Below are 13975 nucleotides of genomic sequence, written 5' to 3'. Positions count from 1 at the left end.
CTTTTCAACACTGACAATTATATTTCTATGGAGAAATATATCCTAGCATATTTGGTCCAACATTGAAGCACTTTATAATAGCTCAACTGTTTTTGTGGACATTCATAGTTAAATTTCATATACAAAATGCTTGTTGTTTAACAAACCTCGACATTAGTATAAAATGTCTCACCATTGTCTTTTGTGTTAAATTATAAAAAATTGTAAATTAAATTTGATATTGTTCTTGCTCTCTTTGTAACTGTGCAGCTGCAATAACTGACTTTCCCTCTGGGATTAATAAAGTTCAATCTAATCTAATCTAAATTATGTGTTTACATTTTAAATATTAAAGGCTATTTTAGTCTCTTATGTATTTTCTGTACTTATATATATGAATAATAAATTACATTTGGGCTCTAAATTTGTGTTCAGTCCTGTTCTGAGTAGGTGGCAACACAGTTTCCTCATAGCTGACTTTTATCACATAGTGTTATACTGTGTTATTACATAGTTAATAGATTGTGTTTTTACACTGTAATTACTTTGTGGTATTATGCAGTTATTACATTTGTTACATTGTAACTACACTGAAACTACATTGTGTTATTATATAGTTATTACATTGCAGTTAAATTGTTATTACATTGTAATTAAACTTATGATGTATTCATATCAAATTTTTAAATATTATTACACTGTTATTACAATACATTGTTATTGTGTTACAATACATTGTTACAGCCCACCACATGGTACAGCCCACTACATGGTACAGCCCACCACATGGCTTTGAGTTACTGATGTTGTTCCGATGTGTTTCTGTGTACAGTCCTCATATCTGATTACGCCCCCTCATTAGCTGGTCATGTGTTGCACCTGCCTCTTGTTCTCCTTATTAGCATGTGTACTTAAACCCCTGTGTTATTCAAAATATGCTACATGCATACAAGCATAATTGAGTAATTTTATTTAGAAAAAATGTTCAATCCATAAGATGTGTCAAACTCTTGTGCATTACAAATATTATGCACCACTAGCCATGTACGCTAAAAAACAGATAACATGATACCATGGATGCAAATGCTCTTCATCATTATGTAAATGTAAATCCAACATACATAAAGCATAAATTACATGGAGTATAATTACATTTTTAAAAACATGTATAACAAATATTCATTTAGGTCTACATAACAACCAGTTAAGATCACACACATTTTAAAACAAATTAACATCACTGGATTACAAAAAATTTTACAATATGTACATAAAATATTCAAGATTGATTGATGGACAAGATTGATGCTCATTTAATTTTTTTAAACTTAAAAAGAAATACTTTAATATTGAAGAATCAGCCACAGTCATCATTAACATTATTTGTCAGAATTTTGTAATATTTACAGGTAATTTGTCTCTTAGTCCAGGGCTGATTAGAGGACACAGGGTTTTGGCTTTCACATTGGTTATTGTATAGATATGTGACTGTGCATCAACATTGTAAAAGGACAGAGTGTGTTCATCACAGTCTAAAAACACTCCGACTGTTGTCAATGTCTCATTAATGTCTGTTAACAGAACTGGCAAAGGATGATCTTTGAAGTAAACGTTTTCTTCTTCATAACAAAGAACCCAAAATCCATTCTCTGGTATTAATGGGGTTTTATAGTTTCTCTCAGCTGTGTCACTTGCCACTCCAATATACCAAGAGAGCTTTTCTTTTGGTTTCTCTGAGATCTTCACCTCCCAGTACTGTTTTTCAGAACTAAACTTCTGTTTACACAGGCTGAAAAATTTATCATCATCATCTCTGTTGTCATCAGACTGTTTTGGATTATTGCAGTGCAGTCTTGTGTCGTTCACTAGAATTTTAAAAAACTCTGGATTCCCTTCTTGGTCCAAGGTGATTTTCACTTAAAAAAGAGATGATAATCTTTTATTATAAAATCCTACATATTTAGAGTAATATAGTAGTGCCGAACTAATCTGAGTTAATTTCTTACCTTTAAAGCTTTTAAGCTGGTTCCATTCTGGTCACCACAAAACCCCACAACACATCACCAAAAGAGAAAAAAATACTGTGTTATCAGAACGGTTAAAACAGAAGATTGAGTTCAGCATTTCAATATTGAGTTTACTCAATTCCCAACTCAAGTTTTATATAGAAGATATTTGTCAGTAGTATTCATAGACACACTAAGTAATAAAATAAAAAGTAATAAATTACTGTTCACAAGTGCAAATGTCCACTGAATACTGAAATTTTAGAATATATGATTCCAGGTATGACAAACCATATCTGTCACGGTACGGCGGGCCCCCTACTGGTCGCCCCCGTCCAAAACATTTTTTTGCAGCTGTCCTGTCAAGTGTTGCGTTGTGTTAGTCCCTGGGGTGGGCGGAGCCCGTGATCCGTCTCACCTGAGGGTCGTTTGTTTGTCTATATATGTCTTGTCTTTGTACCAGTTGACCGCTGGTTATTATATCCTTAATTTGGATCAGTTCACGGGTTTTGGTTTGCGCACTTTTTGAATTAAACCATACTTTTTCCTGAGACTTGGCGTGATCGCTTCCATTTTATTTCGCTCACCCTGCCCATCACAATATCAATACATTTTGCAGCAATATACTCAAATATCTGATGCAAGGAATTTGTATCCATTTTACTATTTTCACCTTTATTAGAAAAGAATGCATTCCAGGCTGCTGTATTATAATCAGCTTGTCATGGTAAGCTGGTCCCAGAGGACAGGGGAGATGCCCACTCAGACACACATCTACATACTCTACCACTCCCCCATTCTCAATCATCCACTTATTAGTCACGCCCTCTCATCAATGTCTTCACCTGTGTCTCATTCCATTTCAGTCACTCACCCCTGCATTTGAGCCCACAGGTTCCAGTCACCAGTGCTGTTCTTTGGCTTTATTTTTGTAAGGGTCTGCCCCTTGATTCATATAATTCCCCCATTAATTGTGCCCAGCTGTTCTTACTTATCTTGTAATCCCTTCATGTACCGTATTTTCCGGACTATATGCCGCTACTTTTTTCCCCAAAATTTGAACCATGTGGCTTATAATGAGGTGCGGCTTATCTGTAGACTTTTCTTCACCCATCAGGGAGCAGAGCAGAAAGTGAATCGGGTGGTAGGTCAAAGTTGTAAATCAAATTTTTTCAAACCAACATGTGTTGGACTGGCACTGTTCAGAAACTGATCAGTACAGTTAAATGTATTCAATTCAGTAGATATATGCAGCTTATAGCCCGGTGCAACTTATACAACATTTTCCATAAAAAAAAAACTTTGTAGGTCCGGCTTATATTGAGGTGCACTCTATAGTACAGAAAATGCGATACTTAAATGCTGTGTTTTCTTTTTGTAATTTTTGGTGGTGTTGCTGGGTAGGGCTTAGCTCGTGGATGGTTTTTTCAAAAGAATGTCTTTCAGTAGACTGTGATGAAACATTTGCAGATTTCAGAGCCCTCGTTCCAATAACCTGCCCTAATGCAAGTAAAGAAACCCTGTTAGACAATAGTTATTGTCACAACACAGCCCCTGACCAGGGTTAGGGTTAACAGCCGCTTTGGGCATGTTTGTGTGACTCGTTATCATTATGGGTTATACTTGTTCCTGGTTTATGAGTAGGTATTTAATGCGTGTCGATGTTGTGCCTGTCGATCATCTTTGTTAGTTTACTCCCTGTTGTAGCACAAAATTGTTTTCAACTTTGAAGATTGGCCCCTCCCTACTTCCCTGTCATTCACTTCCTTGTTTTCATTGTCGGTATCCCCCCAGAAGAGCTAGAAGACGTGGCTGGGAAGAGGGAAACCTGGGCTTCTTTGCTTAGGCCACTGCCCGCGACCCGGACCCAGATAAGCGGAGGAAAATAGATGGAAATGGATGGTTTTTTTTGTTTACTGGTGGTTTTTTTGTTTAAGGGTGTTTTTTGTCTTCCTGATCTGTTTATCCAGATCTACATAAGCATGTTTTCAGTAGACTGTGATAAAACAGCACTTATTTCAATTTTAGCAGATATTAACATACATTCATCAAGACGCCAAAGAAGTGTATGGTATTTTACCTTCCTCACTTGAAACAGCGCTCCGTTGTTTGTGTCCTGGTGCTACAAAATACAAAATTGTTAGTACTTTTCAACTGGCCCCTCCCTACTTCCCTGTCATTCACTTCCTTGTTTTCATTCTCCATGTTTTTCTTTCTTTTGGTTTCAGTTATTACACCCCATCATTTGTTTCTCCTCACTTTGTTATTGCTTTCACCTGTTCCTTTTATAGCTTATTTTTGAATTGGAAGTTAGAACACAAGGCTGTGTTGCATTTCAATATTAGCAAAATTATTAAACTAAGTGACAAATTATTGAAAAGACTCCACATGATCCAAACTTTGTTTTTTTTTTTCATTTTATGTTTTTGTCTTATAACACCTGCTGTACAAAAATACACCAGTTACAGTGTAACATTTCAAAATTACTCATATATGGTACTCAGTCTGACAAGAGTGGAGTGCCCTCTCTGTGTCGGGAGTGAGTCCTTGGCTCAAGTGGAGGAGTTCAAGTATCTCAGGTTCTTGTTCATGAGTGAGGGAAGGATGGAACGAGAGATTGACAGTATTGTGGATGCTGTACAGGACCGGTGTGGTGAAGAGAGAGCTGAACCAAAAGGCAAAGCACTTGATTTACTTTGTTTAATCTATGTTCTGACTCTTACCTATGGTCACGAGCTCTGGGTAGTAACCGAAAGAATGAGATCATGAATACAAGCGGCTTTTCTCCGCAGGGTGTCCGGGCTCTCGCTTAAAGATAAGGTACGGAACACAGTCATCCGGGAGAGGCACGGAGTAGAGTCGCTGCTCCTCCATGTAGAGAGAAGCAAGCTGAGGTGGTTCAGGCATCTGGTCCAGATGCCACCTGGGCGCCTGCCTAGGGAGGCACTCCGGGCATGTCCAACCGGGAGGAGACCCCGGTGAAGACCCAGGTCATGCTGGAGAGATTATATCTCTCGGCTGTCCTGGGAACACCTCAGTATCCCCCCAGAAGAGCTAAAAGACGTGGCTGGGGAGAGGGAAACCTGGGCTTCTTTGCTTAGGCCACTGCTCCGCGACCCGGACCCAGATAAGCGGAGGAAAATAGATGGAAATGGATGGTTTTTTTGTTTTGTTTACTGGTGCGTTTTTAGGCTGTGTTTTGTATGTTTAAGAGTCTTTTTTGTCTTCCTGATCTGTTTATCCAGATCTACATAAGCATGTTTTCAGTAGAGTGTGATAAAACAGCACTTATTTATTTTATTATTACTCACTGTTATTTCTTTTTAATGTAAAACATTTGCAGATTTCAGAGCTCAAGTGGAGGAGTTCAAGTATCTCAGGTTCTTGTTCATGAGTGAGGGAAGGATGGAACGAGAGATTGTGGTGGAGATCTACATAAGCATGTTTTCAGTAGATTGTGATAAAACAGCACTTATTTCTTTTATTATTACTGACTGTTATTTCTTTTAAATGTAACATATTTGCAGATTTCAGAGCTGTCGAACTAAAATTCTGCCCTAATGCAAGAAAAAAAATCCTTTAAACACCGTTAGGCAGTAGTTATGTTGTGAGCCATCACAAAATTTAATTGTAGGTTCAACCAAAGTATGTGAAGTCACACATGCACACACACCACCACCCATACATGTTCTGACCAACCTTTAATTGTAGTCTGATCAGATGAAACTGCAGACTGAGGTTTGTCCTGTGGCGGCAGCTCAATGTCCACAGGAGAGACGATCAGTTGTTCGGTTTCTGGTGCTACAACATGCAAAATTGTTAGTGCTCTTCAACATCTTATTTCAATTTTAGCAGATATTAACATACATTCATCAAGACGCCAAAGAAGTGTATGGTATCTTACCTTCCTCACTTGAAACAGCGCTCCGTTGTTTGTGTCCTGGTGCTACAAAATACAAAATTGTTAGTACTTTTCAACTGTGAAGGTTGGCCCCTCCCTACTTCCCTGTCATTCACTTCCTTGTTTTCATTCTCCATGTTTTTCTTTCTTTTGGTTTCAGTTATTACACCCCATCATTTGTTTCTCCTCACTTTGTTATTGCTTTCACCTGTTCCTTTTATAGCTTATTTTTGAATTGGAAGTTAGAACACAAGGCTGTGTTGCATTTCAATATTAGCAAAATTATTAAACTAAGTGACAAATTATTGAAAAGACTCCACATGATCCAAACTTTGTTTTTTTTTTTCATTTTATGTTTTTGTCTTATAACACCTGCTGTACAAAAATACACCAGTTACAGTGTAACATTTCAAAATTACTCATATATGGTACTCAGTCTGACAAGAGTGGAGTGCCCTCTCTGTGTCGGGAGTGAGTCCTTGGCTCAAGTGGAGGAGTTCAAGTATCTCAGGTTCTTGTTCATGAGTGAGGGAAGGATGGAACGAGAGATTGACAGTATTGTGGATGCTGTACAGGACCGGTGTGGTGAAGAGAGAGCTGAACCAAAAGGCAAAGCACTTGATTTACTGGTTAATCTATGTTCTGACTCTTACCTATGGTCACGAGCTCTGGGTAGTAACCGAAAGAATGAGATCATGAATACAAGTGGCTTTTCTCCGCAGGGTGTCCGGGCTCTCGCTTAAAGATAAGGTACGGAACACAGTCATCCGGGAGAGGCACGGAGTAGAGTCGCTGCTCCTCCATGTAGAGAGAAGCAAGCTGAGGTGGTTCAGGCATCTGGTCCAGATGCCACCTGGGCGCCTGCCTAGGGAGGCACTCCAGGCATGTCCAACCGGGAGAAGACCCAGGTCATGCTGGAGAGATTATATCTCTCGGCTGTCCTGGGAACACCTCGGTATCCCCCCAGAAGAGCTAGAAGACGTGGCTGGGCAGAGGGAAACCTGGGCTTCTTTGCTTAGGCCACTGCCCCGCGACCCGGACCCAGATAAGCGGAGGAAAATAGATGGAAATGGATGGTTTTTTTGTTTTGTTTACTGGTGCTTTTTTGTGCTGTGTTTTGTATGTTTAAGGGTGTTTTTTGTCTTCCTGATCTGTTTATCCAGATCTACATAAGCATGTTTTCAGTAGAGTGTGATAAAACAGCACTTATTTCTTTTATTATTACTCACTGTTATTTCTTTTTAATGTAAAACATTTGCAGATTTCAGAGCTCAAGTGGAGGAGTTCAAGTATCTCAGGTTCTTGTTCATGAGTGAGGGAAGGATGGAACGAGAGATTGTGGTGGAGATCTACATAAGCATGTTTTCAGTAGATTGTGATAAAACAGCACTTATTTCTTTTATTATTACTGACTGTTATTTCTTTTAAATGTAACATATTTGCAGATTTCAGAGCTGTCGAACTAAAATTCTGCCCTAATGCAAGAAAAAAAATCCTTTAAACACCGTTTGGCAGTAGTTATGTTGTGAGCCATCACAAAATTTAATTGTAGGTTCAAGGTGAAGTCACACATGCACACACACCACCACCCATACATGTTCTGACCAACCTTTAATTGTAGTCTGATCAGATGAAACTGCAGACTGAGGTTTGTCCTGTGGCGGCAGCTCAATGTCCACAGGAGAGACGATCAGTTGTTCGGTTTCTGGTGCTACAACATGCAAAATTGTTAGTGCTCTTCAACATCTTATTTCAATTTTAGCAGATATTAACATACATTCATCAAGACGCCAAAGAAGTGTATGGTATCTTACCTTCCTCACTTGAAACAGCGCTCCGTTGTTTGTGTCCTGGTGCTGCAAAATACAAAATTGTTAGTACTTTTCAACTGTGAAGGTTGGCCCCTCCCTACTTCCCTGTCATTCACTTCCTTGTTTTCATTCTCCATGTTTTTCTTTCTTTTGGTTTCAGTTATTACACCCCATCATTTGTTTCTCCTCACTTTGTTATTGCTTTCACCTGTTCCTTTTATAGCTTATTTTTGAATTGGAAGTTAGAACACAAGGCTGTGTTGCATTTCAATATTAGCAAAATTATTAAACTAAGTGACAACTTATTGAAAAGACTCCACATGATCCAAACTTTGTTTTTTTTTTCATTTTATGTTTTTGTCTTATAACACCTGCTGTACAAAAATACACCAGTTACAGTGTAACATTTCAAAATTACTCATATATGGTACTCAGTCTGACAAGAGTGGAGTGCCCTCTCTGTGTCGGGAGTGAGTCCTTGGCTCAAGTGGAGGAGTTCAAGTATCTCAGGTTCTTGTTCATGAGTGAGGGAAGGATGGAACGAGAGATTGACAGTATTGTGGATGCTGTACAGGACCGGTGTGGTGAAGAGAGAGCTGAACCAAAAGGCAAAGCACTCGATTTACTGGTCAATCTATGTTCTGACTCTTACCTATGGTCACAAGCTCTGGGTAGTAACCGAAAGAATGAGATCATGAATACAAGCGGCTTTTCTCCGCAGGGTGTCCGGGCTCTCGCATAAAGATAAGGTACGGAACACAGTCATCCGGGAGAGGCACGGAGTAGAGTCGCTGCTCCTCCATGTAGAGAGAAGCAAGCTGAGGTGGTTCAGGCATCTGGTCCAGATGCCACCTGGGCGCCTGCCTAGGGAGGCGCTCCGGGCATGTCCAACAGGGAGGAGACCCCGGTGAAGACCCAGGTCATGCTGGAGAGAATATATCTCTCGGCTGTCCTGGGAACACCTCGGTATCCCCCCAGAAGAGCTAGAAGACGTGGCTGGGGAGAGGGAAACCTGGGCTTCTTTGCATAGGCCACTGCCCCGTGACCCGGACCCAGATAAGCGGAGGAAAATAAATGGAAATGGATGGTTTTTTTGTTTTGTTTACTGGTGCTTTTTTGTGCCGTGTTTTGTATGTTTAAGGGTGTTTTTTGTCTTCCTGATCTGTTTATCCAGATCTACATAAGCATGTTTTCAGTAGAGTGTGATAAAACAGCACTTATTTCTTTTATTATTACTCACTGTTATTTCTTTTTAATGTAAAACATTTGCAGATTTCAGAGCTCAAGTGGAGTTCAAGTATCTCAGGTTCTTGTTCATGAGTGAGGGAAGGATGGAACGAGAGATTGTGGTGGAGATCTACATAAGCATGTTTTCAGTAGATTGTGATAAAACAGCACTTATTTCTTTTATTATTACTGACTGTTATTTCTTTTAAATGTAACATATTTGCAGATTTCAGAGCTGTCGAACTAAAATTCTGCCCTAATGCAAGAAAAAAAATCCTTTAAACACCGTTAGGCAGTAGTTATGTTGTGAGCCATCACAAAATTTAATTGTAGGTTCAACCAAAGTATGTGAAGTCACACATGCACACACACCACCACCCATACATGTTCTGACCAACCTTTAATTGTAGTCTGATCAGATGAAACTGCAGACTGAGGTTTGTCCTGTGGCGGCAGCTCAATGTCCACAGGAGAGACGATCAGTTGTTCGGTTTCTGGTGCTACAACATGCAAAATTGTTAGTGCTCTTCAACATCTTATTTCAATTTTAGCAGATATTAACATACATTCATCAAGACGCCAAAGAAGTGTATGGTATCTTACCTTCCTCACTTGAAACAGCGCTCCGTTGTTTGTGTCCTAGTGCTACAAAATACAAAATTGTTAGTACTTTTCAACTGTGAAGACTGCCCCCTCCCTACTTCCCTGTCATTCACTTCCTTGTTTTCATTCTCCATGTTTTTCTTTCTTTTGGTTTCAGTTATTACACCCCATCATTTGTTTCTCCTCACTTTGTTATTGCTTTCACCTGTTCCTTTTATAGCTTATTTTTGAATTGGAAGTTAGAACACAAGGCTGTGTTGCATTTCAATATTAGCAAAATTATTAAACTAAGTGACAACTTATTGAAAAGACTCCACATGATCCAAACTTTGTTTTTTTTTTTCATTTTATGTTTTTGTCTTATAACACCTGCTGTACAAAAATACACCAGTTACAGTGTAACATTTCAAAATTACTCATATATGGTACTCAGTCTGACAAGAGTGGAGTGCCCTCTCTGTGTCGGGAGTGAGTCCTTGGCTCAAGTGGAGGAGTTCAAGTATCTCAGGTTCTTGTTCATGAGTGAGGGAAGGATGGAACGAGAGATTGACAGTATTGTGGATGCTGTACAGGACCGGTGTGGTGAAGAGAGAGCTGAACCAAAAGGCAAAGCACTTGATTTACTGGTCAATCTATGTTCTGACTCTTACCTATGGTCACAAGCTCTGGGTAGTAACCGAAAGAATGAGATCATGAATACAAGCGGCTTTTCTCCGCAGGGTGTCCGGGCTCTCGCTTAAAGATAAGGTACGGAACACAGTCATCCGGGAGAGGCACGGAGTAGAGTCGCTGCTCCTCCATGTAGAGAGAAGCAAGCTGAGGTGGTTCAGGCATCTGGTCCAGATGCCACCTGGGCGCCTGCCTAGGGAGGCGCTCCGGGCATGTCCAACAGGGAGGAGACCCCGGTGAAGACCCAGGTCATGCTGGAGAGATTATATCTCTCGGCTGTCCTGGGAACACCTCGGTATCCCCCCAGAAGAGCTAGAAGACGTGGCTGGGGAGAGGGAAACCTGGGCTTCTTTGCTTAGGCCACTGCCCCGTGACCCGGACCCAGATAAGCGGAGGAAAATAGATGGAAATGGATGGTTTTTTTGTTTTGTTTACTGGTGCTTTTTTGTGCCGTGTTTTGTATGTTTAAGGGTGTTTTTTGTCTTCCTGATCTGTTTATCCAGATCTACATAAGCATGTTTTCAGTAGAGTGTGATAAAACAGCACTTATTTCTTTTATTATTACTCACTGTTATTTCTTTTTAATGTAAAACATTTGCAGATTTCAGAGCTCAAGTGGAGTTCAAGTATCTCAGGTTCTTGTTCATGAGTGAGGGAAGGATGGAACGAGAGATTGTGGTGGAGATCTACATAAGCATGTTTTCAGTAGATTGTGATAAAACAGCACTTATTTCTTTTATTATTACTGACTGTTATTTCTTTTAAATGTAACATATTTGCAGATTTCAGAGCTGTCGAACTAAAATTCTGCCCTAATGCAAGAAAAAAAATCCTTTAAACACCGTTAGGCAGTAGTTATGTTGTGAGCCATCACAAAATTTAATTGTAGGTTCAACCAAAGTATGTGAAGTCACACATGCACACACACCACCACCCATACATGTTCTGACCAACCTTTAATTGTAGTCTGATCAGATGAAACTGCAGACTGAGGTTTGTCCTGTGGCGGCAGCTCAATGTCCACAGGAGAGACGATCAGTTGTTCGGTTTCTGGTGCTACAACATGCAAAATTGTTAGTGCTCTTCAACATCTTATTTCAATTTTAGCAGATATTAACATACATTCATCAAGACGCCAAAGAAGTGTATGGTATCTTACCTTCCTCACTTGAAACAGCGCTCCGTTGTTTGTGTCCTAGTGCTACAAAATACAAAATTGTTAGTACTTTTCAACTGTGAAGACTGCCCCCTCCCTACTTCCCTGTCATTCACTTCCTTGTTTTCATTCTCCATGTTTTTCTTTCTTTTGGTTTCAGTTATTACACCCCATCATTTGTTTCTCCTCACTTTGTTATTGCTTTCACCTGTTCCTTTTATAGCTTATTTTTGAATTGGAAGTTAGAACACAAGGCTGTGTTGCATTTCAATATTAGCAAAATTATTAAACTGTGACAACTAAAAAGTGATAACTTACTCTTAACTTAACAGTCTCCACATGATCCAAATTTTGTAATTTTGTTTTTCATTTTATGTAATTGTCTTGTAAACAGCTGTTTGAAAAAAATACACCAGGTATAGCACAAAATTTCAATTCTGGTATTAGTTTACAAATTTTTTTGTTTACTGGTGCTTTTAGTTTATATGTTTTGCATGTTTAATCGTATTTTTATGTCTTCCTGATCTGTTTATCCAGATCTACATAAGCACGTCTTTCAGCAGAATGTGATAAAACAGCACTTACTTCCTTTATTATTGACCGTTATTTCTTTTTAAAGTAAAATATTTGCAGATTTCAGGGCCGTTGTTCCGAAAATGTGCTCTAATGGGTCACGTAGGGCTATGCCCCCCTCCCTTCGCTGTCACTCCGGTGTCTCTTTCCCGGTGTCTGTGTTGTTCCTTGCCCGTTAGCCCCGCCTTGCTTGTCTGTTGCCCCGGTTTCTGTCTGTCTGCAACGCCCGTGTCGTAATCGTCCCCAGGTGTGTCTCGTTAAGTTCCGTGTACTTATAGTCCCTGTGTTTTCCTAGCCCCTTGTCGGTTATTCGTTGTGTCGCGTTCAGCTCTTGTGAATCCGTGCTCGCTACTTTCTGGTATTGCGTAACAGTTTGAACTACTCGCTGTTAAAGTGAATATATCTAAGAATAATCAGCTAATTGTAGTTGGCTGTTATAGACCACCGTCAGCCACATTAGAAACCATCTCTTCACTTTCTGATGTTTTACATTCTTTTAATGGATCAGAATTCATACTTATGGGTGATTTGAATTGGGATTGGCTTTCATCTGCTTCTGATTGCATCAATGAATTATGTGATACTTTGAATCTTACGCAATGTATTGATGTTCCAACTAGACTCAATTCAAAATATCAAAATAAGTCCACATTACTAGATATTATTCTTACAAATGCCCCTCATAAGTACTCATCAACTGCAGTATTTTGTAATGATGAAACCTGAAATTAACTAAACATAAACCGCGCTAAATTTTTAAGAGATATTTTAAAAGATTTGATGAACAAGCATTCATGCAAGATCTTTACAACAGTGATATAGACAGAGTCAGTCTAATTCCTGATGTTGAATGTGCTTGGAAGTTTTTTTGCAATTCTTTCTTGGCTATTTGTAATAAACATGCCCCTATAAAGAAATATAGGATTTCTGGGAAGAGTAATCCCTGGGTCACAGAATCACTTTCTGCCTTGATGAAGGAAAGAAATATTGCATGGGCCAGGGCAAGATCTACTAACTCTAGTGCTGATTGGACTGCCTTCCGAGTTTTAAGAAATAAATGTACATTGCAAATTAGGAAATCTAAATCAGATTACTATTTAAAATCTATTTCGGAAAATCTAAATAATCCCACAAAGTTTTGGAAGCAGATAAAATCATTATCAAGCTCCGATTCAAATTCTCGCCTTCCTGAGCGTATTTTTAGTTAACTCTAAAGAAATAACATCTAAAGTTGGTATAGTGAAGCATTTAAATGAGCACTTCATAACAACTAGACCCATCTCAAATACATTTACAGAAGAAAGGTCAAATTTTATAAATGTGACACAGCAAGCCAATCAAATCAGAGACGCTTTTGTTTTTAATCCTATTTCATATATAGAGACCTGTAAAGCTTTGAAGGCCATTGACCATAAAAAGTCTTGTGGACCAGATAATCTGGATCCTTATTTTTTAAAACTAGCAGCTGATGTTATTGCTAAACCTATCACTCGTATTTTTAATCTGAGCCTTCAAACAAATACTATTCCCAAAATTTGGAAAGCAGCATTTGTTCTCCCATTACTAAAGGGTGGGGACCCATCTGACTTAAACAATTATCGTCCTATTTCAAAGCTCTGTGTGCTAAGATATTGGAATCCCAAGTAAATTCTCAATTGAAACATTTTAAGTGAAACTCAATCTGGCTTTAGAGCTGGTCATAGCACCATCACAGCAGCTATGTTGGTAACAAATGATATTGTGAGGGCAGTGAATGAAAAGCAACATTGTGCAGCTTTATTTGTTGATCTATCTAAGGCATTTGATTCGGTTGACCATAAGCTGCTATTAGGCAGACTGAGAGATATTGGTATAGGGGATAAATCTCACAGATAGAACTCAGTGTGTGTACTCAGACGGCCACAAATCAAAATTTGTGTTGATTGACTCAGGAGTCCCACAAGGATCAATTTTAGCCCCTTTGTTATTTTCTATATTTATAAATACTATTGGAAAGGGAATGCCCACAGCTAAAGTACATCTCTATGCAGATGATACAATTATTTATACA

General features: G+C 39.0%; 1 protein-coding gene across 1 annotated transcript; it reads right to left on the bottom strand.

Moving 5' to 3' along the window:
• Positions 1 to 988: 988 nt before the first annotated feature.
• On the bottom strand, positions 989 to 12392 carry LOC143510675 (uncharacterized). The gene is made up of 12 exons (XM_077000323.1): positions 12371 to 12392; positions 11356 to 11397; positions 11151 to 11252; positions 9528 to 9569; positions 9323 to 9424; positions 7701 to 7742; positions 7496 to 7597; positions 5890 to 5931; positions 5685 to 5786; positions 4066 to 4107; positions 1986 to 2012; positions 989 to 1895 (listed from the first exon to the last, which is right to left on the bottom strand). Exons 1-12 carry the CDS (start codon positions 12390 to 12392, stop codon positions 1366 to 1368), a joined length of 1197 nt encoding a protein of 398 aa, XP_076856438.1. The 3' UTR covers positions 989 to 1365.
• Positions 12393 to 13975: the final 1583 nt, after the last annotated feature.

This window comes from Brachyhypopomus gauderio, chromosome 1, assembly GCF_052324685.1.
Source record: "Brachyhypopomus gauderio isolate BG-103 chromosome 1, BGAUD_0.2, whole genome shotgun sequence".
Taxonomy (NCBI): domain Eukaryota; kingdom Metazoa; phylum Chordata; class Actinopteri; order Gymnotiformes; family Hypopomidae; genus Brachyhypopomus; species Brachyhypopomus gauderio.
This window is presented reverse-complemented; position numbering and strand designations above follow the sequence as displayed.

Excerpts from the sequence above, each read along its gene's own strand:
- LOC143510675 (XM_077000323.1), bottom strand. The coding sequence starts at position 12,392 with ATGGTTTCTAATGTGGCTGACG. Across the intron at positions 9,425-9,527 it reads CGCTGTTTCAAGTGAGGAAG|CACCAGAAACCGAACAACTG; the intron begins GTAAGATACCAT and ends TGCATGTTGTAG. Across the intron at positions 4,108-5,684 it reads TGATCAGACTACAATTAAAG|CACCAGGACACAAACAACGG; the intron begins GTTGGTCAGAAC and ends TGTATTTTGTAG.